The 26,286-nt window shown below is 42.1% G+C and overlaps 1 protein-coding gene across 1 annotated transcript in view; it reads right to left on the bottom strand.

Annotated features, from left to right (window-relative positions):
• The window catches only part of RPL11 (ribosomal protein L11), a 141,567-nt gene extending 116,331 nt beyond the window's left edge, over window positions 1-25,236 (bottom strand). The window contains exons 1-2 of the mRNA XM_044084813.1: window positions 25,216-25,236; window positions 24,383-24,530 (exon numbers count right to left, since the gene is read on the bottom strand). Coding sequence (XP_043940748.1) covers window positions 24,383-24,530; window positions 25,216-25,221 — 154 coding nt within the window. The 5' untranslated portion in view covers window positions 25,222-25,236. The remainder of the gene's footprint in view (window positions 1-24,382; window positions 24,531-25,215) is intronic.
• Between the last annotated feature and the right edge of the window lie 1,050 nt (window positions 25,237-26,286).

Here is a 26,286-nt window from a genome sequence, read left to right as displayed (position 1 = left end):
TGTAACTGAAGCTCAACACTTTGTAAACACTCTTGATGCAGTGGATAGTCCGAAGGCAAGGTACAAAACTGGTAATGTGATTCAGGCACAACTTAAGTCTGGATAAATAAGGATACGATAAACAAGTCAAATTTTAAAAAGGAACAAAAATTGAGAGATGGTTAAGTGACACCAGTTTGAATTTGGGCACTATCACAAACAGATTTAGTAAAGGAAGAATTTTCTTTTGAGACCAGTTCTGTATCATTCTTTGGCACTAGTATCATCCTTGAATAAAAACTTCCCCACTCAGGAAAGGAAGAGGAACTGGTTTTATCACTCCCCGGGACAGCATGGGATGTAGAAGAGGAGATTAAAACAAGAGATAGTCTGGAGGATAAGTTACAAGTTATGACCCCCTGGGGGGGGGGGGGGAATTTCCTCCCACTGCCATCTAACTTTTGATGATTTTCAGCACACATTTGTGAAACTCCGTCACCAAATAGAAAAATGGAGATTCAGACTTTCTGGAGGAGTTTTCTTTGGGGGGGGGGGGGGGCACAAGATCTCAAATAACCAGACTTGGGACAGTCCTTTTTGGAACTTGCAAGAAACATTCATTGGATCGGCTTTCCCCTTTCATCACATTTTTTTTATCACCTCTGCAACAGAAGGGTCACACAATCTCTACCCAAGAGAGAATCAAAAATCTCAGATTTTATTATCTGAGGGGTTCTGAGAATGCACTCCTGCATACTAGGCAAGACTGAAGTCTGTTTTTGTAACCTGACAAGGAAGAACCTCTCACCTACTTCATCTTGCCTTGCTCTAGATAAGTGAGCCAGATAATAGTAATTCTTTATGCCAGTCAGGAAGAGAGATTAGTTAAGCACTGTTTTCCGGTATCGGTGTGAATCTATTCATCTGCATTATTTTAATATTTCGTGAGGGTGAAACTCTGGTATTTACTGTAAATAGGTTTAGTATTTTCACTTTCTTTCATTATTACTAAATATATTTAAAGGACCAGCTACAGTGAAAAGTTTAGAGAATATCATAGGAGGTTACTAGGCTAATGACCTTGGGGCCCCTACAAGCCTAGCTGAGAGTTTATCTCCAAAAATGAAACCTTGTCAGCACCTGTTGCCCCTGTTAATGAGACACAAAGGTGGAGCCTCTGGGATACATTTGTGGTTTCCCATCCACTCAAGGTTGAGCTTGTTCCACTTTAAGAGAGTCAGCAAGGTACGCACATGTATGGAAGTCTATTCCAGGGATGGGGCAGCCTCTGGGAGACAAACCTGTATCGCCAGCAGTATTTTAAACTGAGGACTTTCATCTTATTTGGCGACACAGTGGCCACTCCTGAAAGCCTTACTGCATTGGCCGAATACGATCATTTGTATTAATATTAATTCCACTCAGTATAATTGGGTACCCTTGTAACAGCCTTAGAGTAGCTGGCTTTGGAGTGTCTGTTGGCTGTGTAACCACCTTATAGTCTGGGCAGAAGGGGGAATAACTAGTAAATCTGTGCCAGCCTCTCTCCAGTATGTGTCAGCTGCTTGCATCAGGGACAATAAGCACTGGTTTCACAGAGTGTGTGGTGGTGGACTTGGCTTGGACACAACTGAGGACTCAACTCTCTAGCTGTGCCAGTGGGGAGAGCCTTACTGGGGATCTGGAAAGAGGAAAACCAGCCCTGGGACTGACTGTGTTCCTTGTGTACACTTAAAGGAACTTGTGCCCGATGCAGAGAGCTGCAGCCGGAAATACTGTGTATTAATTTCTGTTCCAAGCAAACTTCCTCTCCCAGTGTTAGTGGAGAGGATTCAGGCTCCTCGATTACTGGTCCAGAGTGGGCCTGAAACACCCATTAATTTTTTATTCACACTAAAAATGCACAAGTTTAAACCAGCAAAGGAACACCCCGAGTATTCAATTTTACAGTTGTCAGATCTAGCATTATATACTACTTCACTCACCAAAGCAGCATAAAACTTCAATGACTAAGATGTACTCCCTTGCTACCAAAAGCAATGAAGGCCCCGAGCCCTTCATGTCCTGCAACAAAGTAGGGCACAACATGCATTTACTACCTCCGACATGTTACCATTTGTCCTACAACCTGTGCTACACTACTCTCTGAATTATGAGTAGGATGCCTGCCAGAGACTAAAACCACTGGACAGGCAAAAGGCTTGCTGGATGAACAGTGGAGGATTTTAAATTTGGGACACAGCCAAGTGCATGTAGCCTAAATATACACTGACCAACTTCCTAGGTAAGCATTTGTCAAGGAACATGCACGAAACCACCCACCTTGACCTACTTACCTACACTAAACCACAGAGGCAAACCTCTGCCACCACACAAGTAAAATGTACCTGAGGGAAGGAAAATGCTGCCCACCCCACCTGTGAAATAAAGCTCCAACCCAACTTAAAGTGCCACCTTTGCATCTTTAAATCAAACCTGAATATGCACCCATAAATTTACTCTGGAAATGACCCACTTTGCCCTTCTCTCCATAAGGATAGGGTACCAAGCAGACTGACACTTGCCAGCTTTCAAGAGGAAGCTCCTTCTGCTGGGGAGATATCAAGTACCAATTGTGATCGTGTGAGCTACAGGCTCAGTCAGTGGACAAAAGTGTCACCACAAGAGATAAAATTAAATGGATCGCCCACTCATACGGAGGTAATATGGGATGCTGGGGGGGGGGTCAACAAGGAATTCTCAACTATTATCCGCTTGTCTTGATAGTTCCTGCAGATGCCACATGCAGTGATTCTAACATTTGTTTTTTTCAAGAAACTGATTTAGACCCATCCAATTTCATAGGTAGGTACTAGGCTATTGGCCCTAGGGCCAACACAAGCCTAGCCAAAAAGGTACCCTGGCTTTCGCCACCCAAGAAAATTATTTTCTGTGCCCCCTGTCAAGCAGTACCACAGAAGTGACCCCCGGGATGTATTGCCTATTACCCATCCAATCAAGATTTTTCTTAAAGAGTGCTAATGAGGAGCTCTGTTCGACATAGATAGGATAGGTAGTCTGTTCCAGAGTATGGGAAGTCTCTGGGACAGGAATCTATCCCTCCAGCATGTTCTGTTTATTGTGGTGACAAGGTTTAGGTTTAGGTCCCTAGAGCGTGTAGCTCGGAGGAACTGGGATTTCTTTAAAGTGGAGCATGTCCAACAGCTCTGGGTTTGACATAGCTTTGTATGTTAGGCAGAGATCGCCTCAGAGTAGGCGATATGCGACAGAGTAAAGCTGGAATTTTTGAGTCTGTCTGCGTAAGGCATCTGTTTGATGCCAGTAATCCTCAGAGGTATTTTTGCGGCCTTTCCAGTTGTTGTAGAGGTCCTGTGAGGTGCATACCAAAAGGGGAGTTGTACTCTATAATGGGTACAATGAGTGATGAGTAGAGGGGAATAATGACCTCTCTTTCTGGATGAGAAACCTTTTGTGAAGAGGTGTGCCACGTAGGAGGATTTTCTGACCACTGTGGCGATGTGATTATCAAAGGAGACACTACTGTCCACCTGTGTCCCAAGGTCTCTTATCACACTTTCGGTATGTGGTAGTTCATGGGTACAGAGTTTTTACCAAAAGGGGATGACAATGCACTTTTTGGCATTGAGCTTGAGACCATGGCTTTGACACCAGGCATCTGTCTCAATGAGGCCCTTTTGCAGGATGTCCACATTTAAAGTTTCGATTATGGCTCCGAGTTTGCAATCATCTGCGAATTTAGTCAAAGACCTTCTGTGTTTGGTATCTACTTCTCTGAAGTACAGGCTAACAGGAGAGGACCCAGGACTGAACCCTGTGGTACAGTTGTCACTGGTCTGAAGTTTGACTTGGAGGCTGCTACTTTCACAGTGTGGGTTCTGTCAGTAAGCCAGCTGGCAACCCATCTTGTGACATAGGGATTTATACCTAGTTTAGTGAGTTCATCTATAATTCCAGAGTGAGGGATGATGTTGAATGCCTTGGCGAGATCTAGATAGGCTGTGTGAACCACCTTACCCTCCTATATGGCTTTGGTGACTACTTCAAAGAAGTTTATCAGGTTTAGGAGACATGATCTGCCTTCTACAAACCCGAACTGTGTGGGGTCCAGAGTTTGGAGATCTCTAACATCTGTTTAGGAGTTCCATGAGGAGAGGATACATTCCATGGCCTTGCAGACCAGGCTCGTCAGGCTAACTGGGTCTGTTGTGGCCCCCCCCTTTGTGGAGTGGGATAACAGTCGCGGTGCGCCATTTAATGGGCACAAAGCCTGAGGTGAGGCTATGATTGAACATGGTACTTAGGTGGGGGTGCCAGTTCATTCTGTAGTTCGTGTAGAAGGCAGCCTGGGATGTTGTCAGGTCCCATGGATGCGGTGTTCTTGGCTTTGGAGAAGTGAGATTACCACCGGTGCAGCCGTGATTACAGGAACGTTGCATTCTTCCGGTATAAAGATGGGCCCTTTAGGGGGAGAGAGGAAAGGGGGGTAAAGTTAGCACTGAACATATCTGCCAGGATGTTGGCAATAAATCAGTTGGTTCTGATTATTTACTGTCAATTGTGCTGTAACTCAGAGCAGATCTGAGTGTTGCCATTGAGATTCTTGACATAGCCATAGAATGCTTTGTGGTAGTCTTTAGACTCAGTGGCGACTGTTTTCATAACTAGCTTTGGAGGATTTTATGAGAGATCTCAGTTTCTTACTGAGGCTGACCAGGGAGTTCCTCCAATCGTGGGATTTTACTCTTTTGCAACAGTTTCTTTCTTCTGTTGTAGAGTTTATGGCAGACCACCACCAGACTGGCTTCCTTTTTTTGGAGGATAGCACGATCCATGCACTAATTTAAGTGCTTATAAAGTGCATTTGTGTAGGATTCAGTCGTAGTACCTCTATTGCCCATCTGCATGGGTGTCATGAAGTTTGCCACAAGAAGCGTGAAGTTAACTTTCGAGAATTTTTTTACAGTGGTTTTCCTAATGGGGTGGGGGGTTGGGAGCGGGATGTGGATGTCTAGGGTGATTAACTTGTGGTTTGGATCTGACCAACGGGGAGCTGACCTCTGGTGTGGAACACCGGTCACCCATGTTGGTGATGACCAGGTCTAGGATATTGTTGCCCCCGGTGGGGGTGTGGATAAGTTGATCCAAGGCACTGGAATGGATTTCCAGAAAACGGTGAGCATAAGAGTTGGTACACGAGTAGTTTTCCCAGTTAATGGTACAGTAGTTGAAATCACCCATTAGAGTGCTGGGTTGTACCTTAATATTTTCCAGTATCAAGAAAAGAGGAGTGGGAATCCTGGGGCATGGTGGGGGGTCTGTAGCAAGCTACAATCTGGATTGTGGCTTTGCCAAGAGTTAGATGAACTTGGATAATCTCGGATGCATTATGCTGAGCAGCTAGCTTGGAGGTGTGGATATCCTTAATGAATATGGACACACCTCCACCTTTAGTGTTTTGGTCCGGGTTTGGTGACCGAAAGGTGTGGTATGAAGTATAGCCTGGTAATGCAGGGGTGCTCTCTGGTGCTTTGAGCCAGGTCTCTGTCATTGACATCTGTGCAATGTTCTCCATTTTAAGGAGTGCCTCAAGTGAGTGCATTTTGAGGTTTAGACTAACATTGAAGTAGCATTACCCCCAGACTTTGCTTGCTTGTACCCGTTATGGTGGTGAATTTGTCATTTGAACCTTGCCTAAAAAGGCACTACAGGGGTGGCAAGAGCCTTTGCCAGTATCCCGAATCCCAAGGGCGACAGGTGCAGGCCATCTCTAGCAAAGCAGCGTGGTATGTCGATCATATCATCCCAGGAACACAGATACTGGATTCCCTTAGAATGACACCAGAAGCTTAGCCAATTGTTAAAAAGTCAATCATTTTGCCATTGTACTGTGGTATCATTCTGGGTGACGGCAAGATGCTACTCAGGGCTAGGGTTATACCTGCCTGGGCTACAAGATTGGAGAGCTCCTCCATTTCTTTTTTCATGTAGTCCAGGGAGGTAAGTCTCTGGTCATTCATACCAACATGGACAATGACAGTGTCATATTTGTACTTGTTGTGGAGTGACCCGAGTGTGTGCATTATGTGGCGAATCCTGGCACCCTGACAGGCAGCTGACACAAACTTTTTCCTAGTTTAGCCTGGTGAGAGGAATATCAGTGTGCCTGACTATAGAGTCAGCTATGACTAGAGTGTTGGGCACATTATGCCTTATGGGCTGTAGTTGAGCGGCACACCGAGTATGTGGGCTATATGTTATTTGGGTTGTGTTGAGGGGGGTGGAGGTTGCTTGCATTTCTGCTTTGGAGGTCTCGGTTGTTTGGGCAGATTTTTACCGAGAGCCTCCGCGAACATAGGTGTGTGTTTTGTGTGTGTGTGTGTGTGTGTGTGTGTGTGTTTTGGTGGTGTAGGTTTTGTGGGACTATGTGATGAGTGTGGTGCGGTGCAAGTGTTTACTTCACCAGATTCATCAGGTAGACAGGAGAAAACACCGGAAGCAGACCTTTAGACATGCCTGATTAGGTGCTTTTTTTATTAAGTACTAAAAATGATTTCCCTCTAGACAAGAGAGGAAAGCCGAGTGCTGTAGTATTTTGTAACTTATTTAGTGCTTACAATGAGTTCTGAACAAGTGCTGAGCTCAAAGAAACAGATTTGAGTGCCAAGACTAAAAGCTGGCTAGCTGCAAGGGAAAATTTGAAGAGCACACTTTATGGCGCCAGGAATAGTTTAACCCTAATTAAGTGTGTGTGTGGGGGCTCAGGAGCTCACAAACAGTTCTGGACACAGCAAATCTGTATCTGGACAAGACCTGCCACAGGAAATGGGGGAAGCAAGCTTAGAATTTTTTTTTCCGGTAAAAGTGGAAATGGAGAAAGCTGGAACAGAAATTAATTCAAAGTTAAGAATCTGAGTGGGTTGGCCTTCACAAATGTTCTCTTGGATTGAATGAACTAATGACACCAGACTGGGAGGAGTGTCACAGATCAAATATACAGTATGGACGGGCAACTGCAAAGCCACCAAGTATAAGAACACCACAACACTAGGGAATTACAGTTCCTAGCTGTAGCCACTAAATTAAAGTTTTAAACAGATCAAGGAGCAGACTCTAGAGAATGCTTTTAACTGTAAACAGACAATTATATACAGAACACAGAAACCTCAAAAAATCAAAAATGCACAGAAAAGCTCGGATAGAGCACACAAACAGAAAATACAACTCTCAGTATGAAAAAGCAGCTTACAGTTAAGTAATTCAGTAAACATGCATTTAGAGTAATGAAACAGTATCTAGCAATGAAATACAGTTAAAACAGTACATAAATGCAGCAAAACAAAAAAAAGCTTTATAACAGTGCAAAATGTAGTAGAGCAACTGTATGGCACAATTATAAGTGTTTCAAAAGTGCAGTTCAGTGAAATAAGTGTAAGAAATAACTTATCCTGCTCTTGGAATCTTAAGGAGTTTCCACTTTGAAACAATCCACAGCCTGAGCAATACAAGCACAACCTTTTCAAGACAGAGGGTTTATATACCAGTAAGAATGAAACAATCCACAGCCTGAGCAATACAAGCACAACCTTTTCAAGACAGAGGGTTTATATACCAGTAAGAATGGAAGAGTTAGATCAAATTACTACTCAGCCCCTGCTAATACCCAATCACTCATACTACAGAATGTCAGGAGGCCTTGTTATCAGCAGAAAATGGCTGCCAGAAACACAGTAAACAAATCTACCAGCCTAGACAACAGGCCTCTATCAAGATTATGCCACCTGAGCAGAACACTTCAAAAGCTTTTCTCCATGATCATCACTAAAGGGCTTTATAATACAAGGTTTTGTCTTCTCAAAATTAATAATGTACTCATGTAAGTGTGTAGTGTTATATACAAACAAATCACATTTTCAGATCTACCAAAGCGAAAGGAAATTTCAGATACAAACCTTCAGTGCACAATCGCCATGCTACATCACCATCTTGACTTAAAAGCAAAGGTGAAAGTCAATTTAGCCTTTCCAGTACACTGCATGTCCAAGAATGTACAGCCATCTTGACTGTTCCAATAGTTACAGTATTCCCAGAGCTTCTACATACATACTCGTATGAAAAGTTTTATTGTATGCAAGTAGCAATCCTTTACAAGTGAAGGTGTGTGCTTCATATAATAGAACCACACCCATTTCAAATAAGAGTTCTACCTGCACTCACTTGAGCGTCAGGATAGGCTCGGACTCTAAAGACACCCAACCAGAAAGGTCATCAGAAAAGGAATGATCAAGATCTCAAAACAGAATCTATCAAAGGAAGATTCCCATTGAAATTCAGGCACATTCATTTTAAACAGAAATGCACATCAGAAACACTCAATGTGATCCGAAAGAAAATAAAAAACACACACCCTGTCACCATCTGTACTGGAGATGGTTAAACCCTCCATTGGAGACACAAGGCGCCTGAGCTGCTAGGTCATTTCTGCTTGACAGTACCCACCCTTAGGGCCAAGCCTGTCATATCTACAGAGGGAATTTGCTCGAGAGAAGTTTCCTTCTCTTACTTGGAGTAGATTTAGATCTCTTATCTTCAGTTAACCTGGACCGGTCAAGCTCATTAAGCTACAAGAGTTATTGTATGCTTACAAAATTTCGAGAGGGAAAGCAGAATAGGAAAAACGAAAAAATTAAATATATTGCAGAAATGCAAGACAAAAATACAGGAAAGCAGTAGCAGTACTATGAACTGTTTATAGGGTTATAGGGAGATTAAGGGGAATTTTTTTTTTAATAAAACAAGAGGAACAAAATGTTGCGTACCAATGGGAAAATGAGTGCGTTTGAATGATCTGTACAAGTTGCTGCCGAGCTAAGGAAGTCTTATCACTTAAATTGGAGATTTTCTGGAAATGCTATGAAAATATGTATAAAGCAGAGGAATGGGGAACCAAGAACAAACAAATGCAAACAGAAGACTTAAGAATCAACAGCCAAGATGGGAGAGGCTGAGAAAAATGGTAATGTATAAAAATCAACCTAAAGGAAGTCTCTAGGAACAGACTTTACTGTGGAAATTAGAAGAAATTAAAGATCTGGAAGTAAATATATCTTAAAATTATCCAGAAAAAATGTGGTGGCTCTGTAGCAGGCAATTAACAGCAATAACTGTACCAAATTATATGCACAAAATATGTTGAAAGGTTAAGCCAAAGTGTGAATGGAGAACAGAAATTTTACCAGTAAGGATGCCTAAGTAAGGGGAAGAGAAAATAGACAAGTGCACACTGGAAATGTATGGGCCAATATTAGTAACGGAATCAAGTTACCAGGAGCAAATTAAAGGAAGGAACCTCATAGTAGGATGTAGGCCAAGCAGAAATTCAGAGTTGTGCCCTCTTTCACAAGTAAATGCATACTGTCACTTATACAACGTGTGACGCTTATAAAAACACTAAAAACCACCCTTAAGGATTAAGTAGTCTATATGACAGCATCCAGCTTTCCTTGGTAGATCAAAGATTTAAGTCCTTGATCTTTAGTTAAAACAATTTCAAGGGGTCTTTTCAATTTCTTGATATGCTTAGGTAAGGAACTTGAAAGGTAGTATTGCACTCAGACAGATCTATCAACGCAGATTACAAGGGGGTGAGAACTTCCTTTTGATCTGAAGTAGTACCTTCAGCTATAAGCTTTAAGGTAAGAGAATTTCCCAACTACCATTGCAAATGATCTGGCCACACCCAAGTCTCACATATTTTCATTCCGAAGTAGTGTTACCTATGCTATAAGCAGCAGCTAACTTGGCATGCTTACTAAATGCTACAGATGTTGCACTTTGGCACTGAGCTTGAGCCCATTAGGTTTTCTGTATATGAAAGTCCCCAATGGGAGTGCTTTATACCAAGAGCCTAGATAATGACTTGCAGCTCATCTGGAAAACTCTATAGAGATCCTCATTAGACAAGTGGATTTTGGAGAAGTAGATTCCGAACAGTAGCAGTCTTTGAACAGATCCCTACAGAACTCAACTGATTGGCTTCATGAGGACACTCCCCCCACACTCACTGTTCAAAAGCCTTGTCTCTAAATCACTTGGCTATCCACCCAAAGACATATCAATTTGGAGTTCCTTCAGTTTGTTTACATTTAAAAATGGCAGGGTACTGAATGCCTTGTTGATGTCAAAGTACACTGTGTGAACAACCTACCCACACATTCTACAGCAAGAGTAACCCTTCCAAAACTCACAAGATTCTTTACACAAATCTACCCCCGACAAAGCTAAACTGACAGGGATAGCATTTAAGACTTTCGATATCATAGTTAAGTAAGTTAGTTATGACATTTGCCATGGCTTTGCAAGCAAGACATTGTTAAACTTGAGGTCTTTAATTCTCTGGGTCCGAAGCTGGGCCATCCTAACAGCCATAAGACAGTTTAGACATTTTTATGCTTTGGAGACTTTCAGTATATACTCTTCTGTCATGTCTTGTGGCTTGATTACATCAGTGATTAGTGCATTTGTAACAGATGCTTCAAGGGGAGAAGTTGCACTACATTTGCCAGTATGTTCGTAATATCCACAGCTGAACTCTGAACCCAAAGAAAAACCATGTTTGATAGCATCAACAAACTAAACTAAACTAAACTAAACTAAAGGATCCTATACCGTGAATCACAATATAAAACATTGCGAAAGCTATGTCTAACTAGACAGGGCCCATTTACAGCAAAGGCTAAAAACACAAACTCTGCAATAAAACATGTGTATATGCACACAATCACACACTAGACAAATATCTACACGCACAAGTTATATATCTATGCATGTATATATTTTTACACACATACCTCTCAACCTCTTGGCGCAAAATCTGGACAAAGCCTCAACGAAATGGGGACAGATTTTAAAATTGCTCTTATACACTTACAAAGTTGCTAGAATAGCATAATTTGTCTTACCATACATTTTTTTTCTGAAGAATATGAAGTCAAACACAAATTTATATCATTTAGTGAGTTCAATCCTCATACCATCCCAGTGACTTGTCAGAAAAAACACAAAAGGTTTAGAAACAGACCAAAAATATGAGGCAAAAATCTGGACATTGTGAAAATCTGTACAGTTGAGAGGTATGGTTACACAAACGTATACAGACTATGTAGGATACACATATGTATGCATATTTTTATTCTGTGCATAACTTTGTATAATAGGATACAATATGAAGTCAGCAGAGGGAGTGGAAGCTCCAAGGTTTTAAAAGTGTAACAATTACAAAAGAGGAAGCAGAAATGTTAGGGGAAAGAGAGGCTGGGTCTAAATAGGACAGGCAAGAATGACAGCGGGAGATCAGAAAGGGATAGAAGCACACTTGAGAAAAGGGGAATAGGACTACCAGACAATGGTTATACAATTCCATGAACACTATCTATGGTCAATGAAGCCTATTATACAATAGCATTAAAGAAAAAAAAATACTTACTTTTCTTAAATGATGCCTATGTATAATGGCGGATTACTGTTCTTCCAGTTGTGGTATATTGCTTCATTTTGATGTACTGCGGATGCATATGGGACTGTGTTCCCACGCATACCCAATACATCAATGCTTTGAAACGGAAGCAGAGAAAAAAAAAAGTGTCTCAGTTGCTCTGTTTTCTCTGTTAAAAAAAAAAAAAAAAAAAAAAAAGTTTGGGGACACTTTATACCAACGGAAAAGTAAGGTTTGGGGGCACTTTATAAGTCCAGACGACCGGACCATTTTCCACTGGTATATTGTGAGATTTACAATGGGCACGCTGGTTGGGCTGGGCCAAGCAGTGTGCATGTTTCTGAGTAGTAATAGGGAGTCGCTGTATAACACACCATATGCAATACAAACTAAACATTAACTACACCACCAACAAGAAGTCAATAAAACACTTTCCTAACAGGAACAGCACAGCACAAAGTAAAATCCATGTCTTGCTTAGATTCTCACTGGCATTTTGGTTTCTTAATACATACCAAAGACGTATTGCAGATGAAACAAAATGATCCTCAAAGATGCCTTTACATTTCCAGCAACAGACTAGAATCCAGTCTTGTGGTGAGAGGCTTGGTCTCTGGCCTCCAAAGACATTAAAAACAGGTTAAAATAGGTAACTGTGGCAGCTAGCCAATAACAGCATAATCGTCCACTCTTTCTTCCACCCATAAAGCTACTTGGACAATCATAAAATATATATGCATTTAAGATAACTGCCTACAATATGTTTGTTTATACATTCTTAATAGTACATTTTTGCCCATTTGGGCCCCGGTTGTATCTGAAAAGGGTCTTCGGATTAGTCCACCTACCCAGTTAAACAGAATATAAGCCAATCCTATCAAGTACTACCTTACTTTAATCAAACAGCACCACTATTTTTAAATTAGCTCCACCTTCTATATTTGTACTGTACTATAGCAATAACCCAAGCCTGGGAGTGGGCAACGCTGGATTTACCCACGGTTGTTTGGCCACGAGGGCGAAGCCAGAGTGGCCAAACAAAGACAACAGTGGGTAAATCCAGCATTACCCACACCCAGAAGTGGGTTATAGCTATTATACAATATTCTTAAAAAATACTTACTTAAATAATGGCATTGTATAATGCCTCCTTGCTGCCCTTCTGCAGCTGTCTGACATTCTGCAGCAGTTCTGATGTACTGCGCATGCTTACGCAGTACATCAGAGCTATGGGCGGAAGCAACGGAGAAAGCAAGATCTCAGTTATTTTTTAAAGCTGTCTAGCTATATTAAACCAGTTTAACATAGCGAGACAGTGTGTAACAAGCAACGGAGATCTTGCGTTCTCCATTGCTGTAGAGGTTAACACTAATGGAAGAAGTCCGGGCGACCGGACCTTTTCCCATTACTATAACTCTGATTTACAACGTGCACGCTGACCAGTGTGCACGTTTTGGAATATTAATGGGGGGGGGGGGTTATTGTATAATCAAAAAATGTTCCTCACCTCTGAAATGGTTTGAGTGCATGGGATACTCGTGTAAAACTTGTTATAGTGTGTGATTTACTTAGTATCACACTATTTGTTAAACCCTGTATTAAAGGCTATATTTCTCGAACTTCTGAACTTTCCACTACTGTTAGTATTTGATTACATTGGGTCTTCTAGCCCTGCACGTCCCGATTCTACATTAGCCTAGTGTTTGTGCCAAGGTGCTCTATGAGCAGCGCCATGCCCTGTAGAGATGCGAACAAAATTAAAATTTCCTTTGAAATAACCCATCTCTACAACCTTCCCCAGCCCCCCACTGCTCTAGGAGCATCAGAGTTGCACCCAGAGCAGGACTGCCTTGCTGGACAGCTGCAGTTCACACAGAGCACAATACCCATTCTACGTCTGTATGGCATCATCCCAGTCCAGTTAAATCTTCCACCTCTTCTCCCCGATTAAACCCATAGTAAAAAACGTGAAACCATGGATAGGGACACTTCCTGCTTTCTGTGGCCAGCCAGGTGGACACGGGCATCCTAAGGCAATGGAGCAATTGACTAATACTGAAACTCTTAATCCTTAAAAAGGGACAAATAATATGTGAGAGAAGCAATTATGAAAGGTGAGACACGACTCACACTGAAATCAAATAAGTTGTCAGCACACGCACATTTTCCTCACTAAATAAGGTAAACAAGGTCTCGAGACAGAAACCCACACATAAATGTACTCGCAAATAACCTGCAAAACCCCAGAGCCCCCCCCCATTATGATGCTCGCAGAAAGCACATGCAAACAAATCCAAGTCAACACACATCAGTGTTTCCACAAGCAAGACCCCCCCCCACCACCAAAGGTGAAACATTACAGATTCAAACATCTTGGTCACAGGAGACTTCGGAGACACATTATTCAACTTGTAGGAGTGGGTTGACAAAGAGTTAGTCAGCTGCCTGTCAGGGGGCCAGAATTCGCAAGATCACACAGGCAAGCAGGTCACTCCACTTATAATCCCACGTGGATGCGAGTGACCTGAGACGTACCTCCCTGGACTACATGAAGAGACATTATGGACTTCTCTAATTATGTGTAACAGGCTGGTATAAGCATTGCATTAAACAGCATTCTACCACCACCAAGAATTCTACTACAATACAAAGAGAGACTTCAATAATTGGCCTAGCTACTCCAGTCTACCTTTCAAATACTGGTAGAAGCGTTACCCATCCCCAAGTAGTAGCGCAAGGCTACAATGCCTTATCACACATTCAAACCACCCCTCTGAAAAGGGGAAAAAATAAAAGGAGACACTTCCGTTTACATAAAATCCAATCATATCTCTAGATTGGTCAAGCAGGATGACTCACTACAGCTACTCCATCTCCAAATGACTCACTCTTCAGCTACTCCATCTCCAGAAGACCATAGGTAAAATCCTCCACCACGACATCGCAAGCTACAAGTCCCCAACCATAAACCATGAAACCCACTTCCTCATATCTTAAGTTACTAGAATCACTTCCTATTCAGCTCAATACTCGTATGTGATTTTAAACTACCCTTCCATAAACTGGGAAACACATACGACCACTAACATGCAGACTCAAGATTCCTGGACTTTTGTCAATGCAAATGCTCTGGAACAGCTGGTCTGCATTCCCCCTAGGGGCTCAAATACCTGTGACATAGTACAAACATGGGGGAGCACTGCACCCCCCAAACATCATGCTTTCATTGGCAAGATTGGATCATAAATCTGTCTCGTTTGAAACATAAGAAATGGCAGTACCCCAAACTAATCCTAAAACCCTAGAGATTTTTTCTAAGGCAAATTACCACCTAGTAAAAGACAGCATAGATTTTAAAATGCCGCCTAACAAAGGTCTAAGCAGAAGTATACATGAAAACCCTGTACAACCACGGTAGCACCTGACTGAAATAAACCTAGGCAGCAGAAAAACAAGCCACCTTGTTGGACCCCAAGCACAGACTATACAACAGAAGGAAAAAATTCCTGTCTAAATGTGGGAGGGAACTCAGAATAATAATAATAATAATAAAAAAGTCCTAGTCTCAACAGGCAAATTGGGAAACTAGTCAAGTCTTCAAAAGCTAAACACCAAATTAAAATAGCCTCCTAAACAAACAATAACCAAAGCATTTTATTTTAGTTTACATATGAAATCTTAAGGGAAACACTCCATGTGATCAGCTGGCTGTAGATGGCACTAACTATGCTCAGCAAGAGGAAATAAACCTGCTGGCCGATGAATAAAACCCAAATTTCATCCCCTGTCACTCCCCATAAAACACCCCCTTACCAATCCTTTGCCAGTTCTCACAAAAGAACATGTTATCACTGTACTCTATTAGAACACTCATCAATGGGCCTTGATGGAATCTTGGGGTGCCTATTAAATAGCTTGAAACCTGATCTAGCAGACCCACTTGGATCTGTATTTAACCAGTCTCTGTCCTAGTAGAGTGGAAGACAGCAACAGTCATCCTTCTGCACGAGGGGGGGGGGGCACCAACTGCTTCAGGTAATTAACTACCAATAAGCCTAAACAGCCTCATATGCAAGGCTATGGGAAGGATAATTATGGACAGGATTAACAACGCACAAAATATCCAGTCTAGACCCAACCCAATTTGGCTTCAAGGGCAGGTTTGCTTGCTCAAACTGATGGGACTTCTTTGAGAAGGTTACAAAGACCACAGATGATGGTTAAGATCATGCATACCATCTACCCTGACCAAGGCATGTAACAATACCCCACTCCAGTATTAGATCACCAGATGGACAGCTGAATGGCTCACAGATTGGATGGTGCAGTACTAGCGCTGTCGCCTCACAGCAAGAGGTTCTCCGGTTCGATTCTCTGCTTTGGTGCCTTGTGTGTGGAGTCTGTCTGCATGTCCTCCCTATGTTCATGTGGGTTTCCTCCAGGTGCTCCGGTTTCCTCCCACATTACAAAGACATGCATCTGGAGCCTCTCTCCCCAAGCCTCTGATGAAAATTGGCGTTGTTCCAAGTCGGACTTTCCTGGTTAAATATTAAATAAATAAATGTTAGAACACATGTTGTTAATGTGGAGGAATTCACATCCAGCAACAGGACATTCACCAGTGGAGTACCACAGGGCTCAATGCTGGGCCCAGTCCTGTTTTGAAATATACTTCTCAGATGTCAAGACAAATGAAGATGGCCTTTTGCTAACCAAGTTTGATTATGACTGCAACTTGGGGGCAAACACAGACTCCCCAAACGATAACATACAGAAAGGTCTGACGCATACTAACTGGTGTCACAGTCAAGGCCACAAACTAAAAAAACGAGTGCACAATAATACCTTCTGGGAAATCAAATGACTCTGCAAATTACAACACTGAAAAGGGGGGGGGGTGCTAAGAGTGGACCAAGTGGTAAGAGATCTGGGTCCTCAGATAGCAATCTGAATTTTGACCACCACATAAAATTTATGTGGCTCATCTGAGAAGGGCAAAGCATCCAGATCTAGGGCTGACGTAGTACTACTGTACTTGGGCATCAACAGATCTATAATCCAGTACAACACACCCTTTGGCATGTACCTCACCAGGCACCTGCAACAGTTGGAGCATCCCCAAAGGTTCCTCACAAAAAAAATACAGAATATAACATGTCACATTAAAAGCTTTCAATGTATTCAGTTTCTTACCGACTACTAAGAGATAATCTGTGTCCCGACCTACAGGGCAGTATCTGACCCAGCCTGATGGAAATGTTGCATATTCACAAAACTGCGAGAGGGTTCATACTAGGCTATCTGCCCTAGGGCATTTATAAGCCTAGCCAGAGTGTGTTTGCCTTTCGCCACCCATTTTAAATTTTGCCAAGCCCTTTTTCGAGGTTAGTATACTGTGCCTCTGTCCAACAGGGACACAGAAGTGATACTCTGGGTAAACCTACGATCTCCCATCCACTCATCAAGACTCCTCTTGAAGAGAGGAAATAAGGGACTCTGCCTAACCTGTACTGGGATTTTATTCCAGAGTGAAGGGAGCCTCTGGGTTATGAATCTGTCCCTCCAGCATGTCCCATATATTTCAGTGCTGAGGTTAAAGTCTCTCGAGCGCGTAGCTCGATGGGATTTGGATTTTCTGAGGTGCAGCATGTCCATTAATTCCGGGTTGGACATGGCTTTATACGTCGGGCACAGATCGCCTCTGAGCAGGTGGTATGCCACTGACTAGAGCTGGAGTTTCTTTAACCGGGCAGCATATGGCATCTGTGAGCCCTTTGATCCTCTTGGTGAGGTACTTTTGGGGTCTTTCCAGTTGCTGCAGGTGTCTGGTAAGGTACATCCCAAAAGGAGCATTGAACTCGATTATGGGCCTGATGAGGAATGATTAAAGAGGCACGATTACCTCCCCTGATCTAGATGTGAATCCCTTCATGATTAGGTGGGCTATATAAAATGTTTTTCTAACCACTTTGGCCACGTGGTTGTCAAATGAGAGATTGCTATCAACTTAGGTCCCCAGGTCCCCAATTACTACTTCTGTACTTAATGGATTGGTATATGTGGTAATTTGTGGGCATTGATTTTGCCAAAGGGGATGACTATACACTTTTTGGCATTTAGCTTGAGGCCATGGCTCTGGCACCAATTGTCTGTTTCTATGAGGCCCTTTTGGAGGATGCTTGTGTCGGCTGGAGAGTCGATTATGGTGCCCAGTTTGCAGTCATCTGCGAACTTGGTCAGCCACAGTTCTTCCGTGTTGGCCTGTACCTCTGAGAAATATATACCGAACAAGAGCGGTCCCAGGACTGAGCCTTGTGGGACGTCACATGTAACTGGTTTGGAGTCTGACATGGCTCCAGCAATTCTAACCATGTGGGTTCTGTACTTGAGCCAGTTTGCAACCCATCTAATGACATAGGGGTTTATATTTAAGCTGGTGAGCTTATCTATAATGCCCGAGTGGGGTATTGTATCGAAGGCTTTTGCGAGGTCCAGGTAGGCTGTGTGGACCACCTTCCCCTCGTCAATGGCCTTGGTGACTGTTTCAAAGAAAATCAACCAGGTTTTAAGAGGCAGGATCTGCCCTTAAGGCAAACTGGGTAAGATCCAGTGTCTGTAGGTCCCCAATATCTTAATTTACGAGGTCCATGATTATCCTTTCCATAGCTTTGCAGACCAAGCTAGTCGGGCTTATGGGGGGATAGTTTCCAGGATCCGTTGAGGCACCACCTTTGTGGAGAGGGACCACTGTTGCTGTACGCCACTCTTTGGGTACATATCCTGTAGTAAGGCTGAGATTGAACAGTAGTTTTATGTTTGGGTTTAGCTCTTCTTGGAGTTCATGTAGGACACAGCCCGGGACACCGTCTGGTCCCATTGATGCTGTGTTTTTTGCTTTGGAGAGGGCGTCTCTTACCTGAGCATCTGAGATGTCAGGGGGACAGCACTCTGCTGGGATAGATATTTGCCCTTTTGGTGGTGGTGGTTTGCACTGAACCTGTCAGCTAGGATATTGGCAATGTCTGTGGGTTCGGTGTATTTTTTGTTCTAATTTTGGACTCATTCTGAGCATATCTGGGAATTCCCACCCAGGTTCCTAACATATCTGGGAATTCCCACCCATATCTGGGAATTCCCACCCAGGTTCCTAACATAACAAAAGAAAGCCTTGCGATTATCCTTAGTGTCCTGTGCAATTTTTCTCTCGAAGCTGGACGATTTTATGAGTGCCCGTAGTTTTTTGCCAATACTGAATCAGAGATGCCTTCCCTTTTTGGGATTTTGCTCCATCACGTAGTAGCTTCCTCCTTCTATTGTATAGTTTGTTTATGGCGGGGGTCCACCAGACAGGACGTCTGCCTTTGGAGGATTGGGTCTTGGTTTTATTTGGGATTGCATGATCAGTGCATTCCTGAAGGTGTTCATAGAATGCGTTTATAAAAGGATTCTGCAGTCTGGGCCGTATTTTCCACAGGCCTGGGGGCTTTGAAGGATTCCACCTCAGTTTTGAGGAGTGTGAAATTTGCTTTAGAGAAGTTTTTCACTGTGGTTTCTGGGCAGGGGGTGGGGTCGGGATGTGAATATCCAGTGAGATTAGATTATGGTCTGATCTTACCAGTGAGGAATACACTTCTCATCTGGAGCACAGAGTCCCCATGTTGGTGATGATCAGGTCCAGTATGTTTTCCCCTCTTGTGGGAGTGGTAACAAGTTGTTCCATAGCATTTGAGTTTATAAATTCTAGGAACCTTTGGGCTAGGGTGTTGGAGCTAGAGTAATGCTCCCAGTCTATGTTTGGGTAGTTGAAGTCACCCAATATAATGGTGTTTGGAGAGACCTTCATATTTTCCAGCGTTCTCAGGAAGGCCGAGTGGGGTTCCTGGGTTTGGGAGGGTGGTCTGTAGCAGGGTATAAACCGGAAGGCAGTTTTACTCACCGTTAGCTGCACATGGATAGTCTCTGATGCTTCGTGCTGTGCCACCAACCTGGAGGTGTGGGTATCTTTGGCAAATATTGATACTCCCCCCTCATTTTGTGGTCGAAAAGCATGGTATGAGGTATAACCTGGTAGTGCTGGGGTGCTCTCGGGAGCCTTGAACCAGGTTTCTGTTACTGCACAGATATCGATGTTCTCCATGCTAAAGAGAGTTTCGAGTGCGTGCATCTTGAGGTTTAGACTTCTGGCGTTGAGTAGCATTACTCAGTTTCTTATCCCTTGTGATACTTATGGAGGTGGGTTTGTCTTTTGAGCCTTGCCTAAAAAAGGCACTATGGGGGAAGCAAGAGCCATCATGGCTTGTCGAGCATGTCATCCCAGGCTGACAGGCATTGGATCCCCTTTGAATGACACCAATACTTAAGCCAATTGTTGAAATTGATCATCTTGTCTTCATATTGTGGCATCATTCTTTGGGAGGGTAAGATGCTACTCAAGGTCAGGGTCATACCGGCCTGGGCTACATGCTCAGAGATCTCCTCATGTCTCTTTTCATGTAGTCCAGGGAGGTACGTCTCAGGTCATTCACACCAGCATGGACAATGACAGAGTCATATTTGTACTTGCCTTGGAGTGACCCGAGTGCTTGTGTTATATGGTGGATCCTAGCGCCCGACAGGCAGCTCACTGTGACCTTCTTGTTCAGCCTGGTGAGCGGGACGTCAGTGTGCCTGACGATAGAGCCACCTATCAGGTGTGTTGTTTAGCCTTAAGGGCTGTGACTGTTCAGCACACTGGCTTTGTGAGCTGTGTTGCACGCGTTTTGTTTTGGGGTAGCGGTTGCTTGGGTGTCTGCTTTGGAGGTCTCTGCTGCTTAGGCAGATTTTTATTTAGAGCCTCCGAGTATATTTTTGTGTGTTTATGTGTTTGGTTTGCTGTCGCGGTAGGTCTGTGTGAGACTGGAATTTTAGTGTGTGTGGTTTCCTTCTCCTCCTGACTGGTTACACCAGTACTGAGTTGAGAGAGCTTAGCCTCCAGTTTGGCTATACGGTTGCATCTCTCATGTGCTGGAATTTGTTGGGAGGAGGAGAGGGTTGTCTGTTTACACGAGGCAGTTGTAACATTGCCTCAAGATTCCCAGATTCACCAGCTGGACCGGAGAGGAGATTGACAACTGACCTTTGGACATGCTAGAATAGTATTGGGAATTCCTTTATAATTGAAAAAAGGGCCAATGGGGAACAAGGTACTCAAGGGGAGTTTGTGAGAGTGTAGTGCTTTTAATTTTTTAGTGCCGACTTATATAATTGCTTTAGTGAGCAAGTGCCAGGTAACTTAAATGCAATGTGTTACAGGTAACAAATGCAAAACCGACAAACAGTAACTTTCATTCAAGTGAAACATGGAAATAAGTACAGTAAGCAATGCAGATATCACTAGGGATCCACAGAAGCGCTGAAAAGCCGAGTTTTAGGTGGAATTAGCATTTCAGGGAAATAAGCATACAAACAAAGCTAGATTCAGCAGGCCTGGATCTAGTCTATGCTACAGCAAACAAGGTGTACCAATTTCAGTAAGAAACAGTTCAAATATGCAGGCACTATAAGCCTTTAACCAGAAATTCCCAGCTCAGAAGGGCAGAGTCCAGCCTCTCCTCCCACAAGAGTGCAGACCACGAACCCTCTTAATGTAAAATAACTGGCCTGAAGCCCAAGTGCTTAAACCAGAATTAATACACTTTTAGAATAACAGACACTGAGCCCTCAATCAGGAGTTCCCAACTTAGAAGGATGTAAGCTACCTGTTCCGCCACTACAGTGCAGACCACAAACCTTCTTAATGTAAAACAACTGGTCTGAAGCCCAAGTGCTTAAACTAAAAGGCTTAGAATGAGTTACACCAAGCAGTAATAAATACAATTGAGTACTTTTAAGATGACGCAAAAGCAAGATAAAGTAGGAAGAAACACAAATACAGTAAAAGCAGATAAACATTTTTTCCACAACTGAACTTCTTAGGTAACAGAAGGTTGAAACCAGAGACAGCTTTCAAGAAAGAAATCTCAAAAGAACCAATGAGGTGCTTAGTCTAAGCTGTAGTCCAGGTGACCTCAGTCAGCCAATGACCTCAAACAATTCTCTCTCACTGAAATGCCTGATGGCTTTGGCTAAACCAAGATGTCCCGGAATATGTGCTCAGACACACAGCCTCCACAAACACTTGGCCCAAATGCAAGCCTGAATATGGAAATGCTACAAATATCCCCACTACTTAGAACAAACTGCAGAAATAATTCTCACAGCTGAAAAGCAGCAGTGAGCCTTTAAATGAAAATGTTAAAGAGCTAAAGGAGCCTCTAGAAAAGAGAGTTTAACTGCAACAAGTTATCAGAAACAAAACAACCCAACAGATGCTTAATAAAAGTGGACAATTTCCAGTTAATACCTCACACACAGTGAAACTAGCTAGAAAAATACACAGTACACAAAGTGCTATAAATAACAAAGAACCGCTCTAAAGACCTAAACCCGATCTCGGATAAGACTAGATCATGTGCGAGGGAGAAAAACGTGTGTCCTACAGACTTACCCCCTCTGGAACAGGCTTTCCTAATAAGTTGGAGAGCCCTTCCCGGACTATCTTCAAGCCCAACCTGGACCAATGGATGGGAAATTGCAAATTCACTCCTGTGGTGGCACCCATGTCCCTTATGGACAGAGACAGTCTGTAAAAATATAGTCAAAACCCCACCTGTCTACCCTTATCTTTCTTCCAAGGGCATAAAACTGGCTAGGCTTCCAAGTAACACAAAAAATAAATAAAAATACAGCGAATGTTAAATTTACATAATCTCAAAACTTGTATTATATTCTCTTTTTATAAAATAAATTAAAAACATACACTTGTATAAGAAAAGAAACTCTGCGTTTGGTTCAGTTTTTGTGGGCTGCAATACAGTCTGGCGACATGAAATTGTTCAAAACAATCACCTTAAAGTTAACTTAAGTAACAGGTTTACATTAAAACCACAACAATAAAGCACCCATAATGGAAAATTTAACTGTTTGAGTAGCACTTCCGTTCTACACAAGCAGACTTCTTAAGAATCCTAAAAAGTCAGTTTGTACAAGATAAAAGCGCTAGCACTTTTTACGTTTGTAGTTAACACATTAATTTCTTGAGGGGAAATGAGCAAAATAAATAAAGATTATAGAAACAGGTAGTAACTAAAGAGTTGTGTCTTTCGGCTCTTCCCAGTTAGGGGTCGCCACAGCGGAACTCCGGTCCGCTAATGATTGGTAGTTGATTTTTACGTGCAGAGTTACCAGCCCTGACGCACAACCTTTAACGAAGGTATGGCCATTCACGTACGTCTCCACACAGAAGACGCTCTAGCTGAGAATCGAACCGGACAGCGTCTTACTGTGAGGCGACAAGAGTATGCAAGAATAAAAAAGTCAAATGGCAAAGGAAGAGAGTTCATACATTCAGAATTTTTAAGCATTTAAGAGTTCTACCCGTTAACTCTAGAACATCTACTCACAACTTCATTGAAGTGCTCAGAAAGGAGTAGCTGGACATACTGTATGTAAAATTCACAATTGCTCATTTGAAACAGGTTGTGGGTAAAAATGGTCAGAAACAGACCACCAACCTAACCAAAGTTAGTAAACAGAAAAACAAATACCCAAAGAATACCATCAAATAAACTGAGGCAACACACAACAGAAATCCAGCATAAACAAAATTACAAACTAAATAAAACATACAAGTTTAACACGTTTCCTACTGGCAGTCATCTGCCACCATCTTGAACCTATCAGCAAAATATGAAAGATAACATGATGTGGATATACTACCTACATATCCCACAACAGTGAATGTTAAACATGTTTCTTTTAGAACGAGTAACTGTCGATAATCATTTCTCTGGAAACCTTTACACAAAAGTAAGTACATTTGGAAGTACCCCTCCACCAATTTACACTTTTTTTATGGTTTGTCTGGGTTGGCATAGCGGTTTAGAATCAAGCTGTGTGTGTTAACCTTTGAGGGAAATTGACTAGGCTTAAAATGACCCACAGGGTAGACAGGCTACCCATGAACACAGAAGAAACCGGTGGAATGTCAACTTCTAAACATCCACATTTTTTACTTTCTGATGTTTACTACTACATATCAAAGACACACTCATTGCCTTTAACTTACCAACTGTTCTGCAATAAGGCAGCACTTCTTAAAAAATGTATGCTCGTCACCTAGCAAAGTAAAAAATAATCACACAAATCTGGCTTATAAGCTCTAACATTTCTCTCAGTGATGAAATGATCCTGCTAGAGCTTTCACCATCTCCCATTTACTGACTTGCGCCCAAGACAAGTACAGTTTTAAAAGCAACACTCGCTGGTTGCAACTCCTACACAATTATGGTCTTCACTTCTTTGGTACAAATACCAGGGGAAGGACTGGACAGACAGTTAAAACATCACAATGTAATGATGGGTGTCAGCATATTCCCTATTACCAATACCCTTTACAGTATCAAAACACAACTAAACAGTAAGGGAAGGAGAATGGGGGGCATCCTCCTAAAGCATGAAAGTGATCAATGGAGTTGAGCAACCACTCCAGTTTCCATTAGTCAAATGATTTCTGGTACTGCCATTCCATCACTAACCGGGTCAGCCTGCAAATGGTCATCCTCTGACCAATGCTCTACTCCCACAAACAAAATATATAAACATTCTAAAATTACATACATACATGGTGCAAAAGCCGCCCCACTACCAAGCAGAAGCGTAAACTCAAACAAGGGAACAGTTCTACCTACCAAAAGGACAGCTTGAAGATTTGTTAAAAACTACACCCCGAAGAGAAAAGTCACAACCAGACAGTTTCACCAGGTGCACACCTTAAATCACATAGCCATCCATTAATAAAAACGGCAAGGTTACCTTTGGAGAATACTGGAGTTTGCCCAGTTAGCTGTTCGAGCACCTTTGCTGCTCTTGTCAGTCTGTCACCACTTTCCCCCACGCAAATATTGAGGCACAATTTACGGATGCGCAGCTCCCGCATGGGGTTCTCCTTTTCGGCACGTTCCTGTCATTTAAATACAACGATCACATGTTAAGACACTACTCCGACATCAAATAAACCATCACGAACGCTTCACCTGTTCATGTGAATACAATCTTAAAGGCCTAAACTACAGTACTCTGGGAGCGCTATCGTTGTCTATTGCAGTCACCAGAGTCGGTCTTCAGCAAGCAACAAAAGTTTTAGTTCTGCAAAGATGATCAGAAACACTGTTCACCGGATATACATAAAAGAGGTAAGAACAATCCTTTTTATAAAACTCAGCGTTAACAAAACTGACAATAATCAGCAAAATAACATACCCAAAAAGTAAGTAAAGCAAATCACGGGCATGCCCGGGCAAAACACATACCAATACGTTCAGTACATATTATAACCACCATCAACCTCCCCAAAACCACATATTTCACAGTAACAAGCAGCGCCCTTCGCTGCAGATAAAAAAAATACACTAAGATCGCCAAATACAGAAAACGCAAGCAGCTTCCCAAAAGAGTGTACAAGTAAGTTGCCACGCAATACACTTAAAAAATTCCGTTTCTTACTCAACTAAAATGTCGTATCAATTCATGTATAAATACAGAAACTAGTTTAGTGCCAACCAACTCCAAACACATTAAGATTACTTTGATGAACACGGATTAACTAAGCAACATCATTTGCCGGTACGTAAAAAATGTTTACTTACCACCATTTTGGAGAAAGCAAAAAGATCGCGAGAGTCCCAACGTACGCTTTTACCCAGGGCCAGATTACTGTAGACGTGAAAAAAACTAAGCGAGTATTGACACGTCTATAGGGAAGGAGGTTGTTAACGAGACCGACACGCAATGAGTTTCAGAGGCTGTCAAGATTAGACGTTTCAAACAAATTAAACTGCATTGAGGACAAATGGGTTGTGGATATCTGCAGTGTAATCTACAATACAGGTAACAGGCAGATAGATATGTTTGTTAATTGTCCCCAAATTTGCTTCCGTTTCTTTGCTCTGACTCGTAGCATTTTGTTTAATAAATCACTGATGATTGCTATTAATGGGTAATATCAAGCTTTAGAGTTTTATACTTATTGCTCAGAAATTGCATTGATACAAAATCAGTTTTTCTTTTAAGTGAATTGTAATACTGTTTAAAATGTTCCTGAATTGTTTTCTTCCCCAGTTACTTTTTGGTTCTGTCCATGTTTACAGAATAATAAAAAAAAGAGAGTTGTGTTTCACAATTTTGCTCTGCTTATCTAAATGCCTCATAAAACTGTTGAATTCGGAAGAAAAGGTGGTCGGTTGTACTAACTCAGCAATGGCAGGTATTAGAGTTTTAGATTTATTTCAGTTTAGAAAATGCATATTACTTCATATTGTTTTATTGTGTCAACTTTTCATGTTACTAGCTGTAATGGTTTAAAAAGCGTCCACTGCTTATTTCTGGATTTGTCAGTGATCCCGGAGGTAAGATAAGAGGTTGAGAGCTCTGGCTGGAAGAATTGAGACGTAATGCATTAATGTAGTCAAATAGATTTTATGTATCCGGGTATTGGTATCTGATTACTTGCATAAAAATGTTAATTTATGACTATATATTTTTCTGCAGATAATGACTTGTTATTGTTCTTATTTCCAGATCCCTTAACATTTGGTTTGGATCTCTTAGAGGTGGCAGTAATGTCAAATGTAATTTCTGTAGCAATAACCATATGTTTCTCATCAGTAACAGATATAATAAATCTTGGTATTAACATCATACCCCTGCTCTCTTTTTTT

The sequence above is a fragment of the Protopterus annectens genome, chromosome 1.part1 (assembly GCF_019279795.1).
Source record: "Protopterus annectens isolate FY-2018-M chromosome 1.part1, PAN1.0, whole genome shotgun sequence".
Taxonomy (NCBI): Eukaryota; Metazoa; Chordata; order Ceratodontiformes; family Protopteridae; genus Protopterus; species Protopterus annectens.
This window is presented reverse-complemented; position numbering and strand designations above follow the sequence as displayed.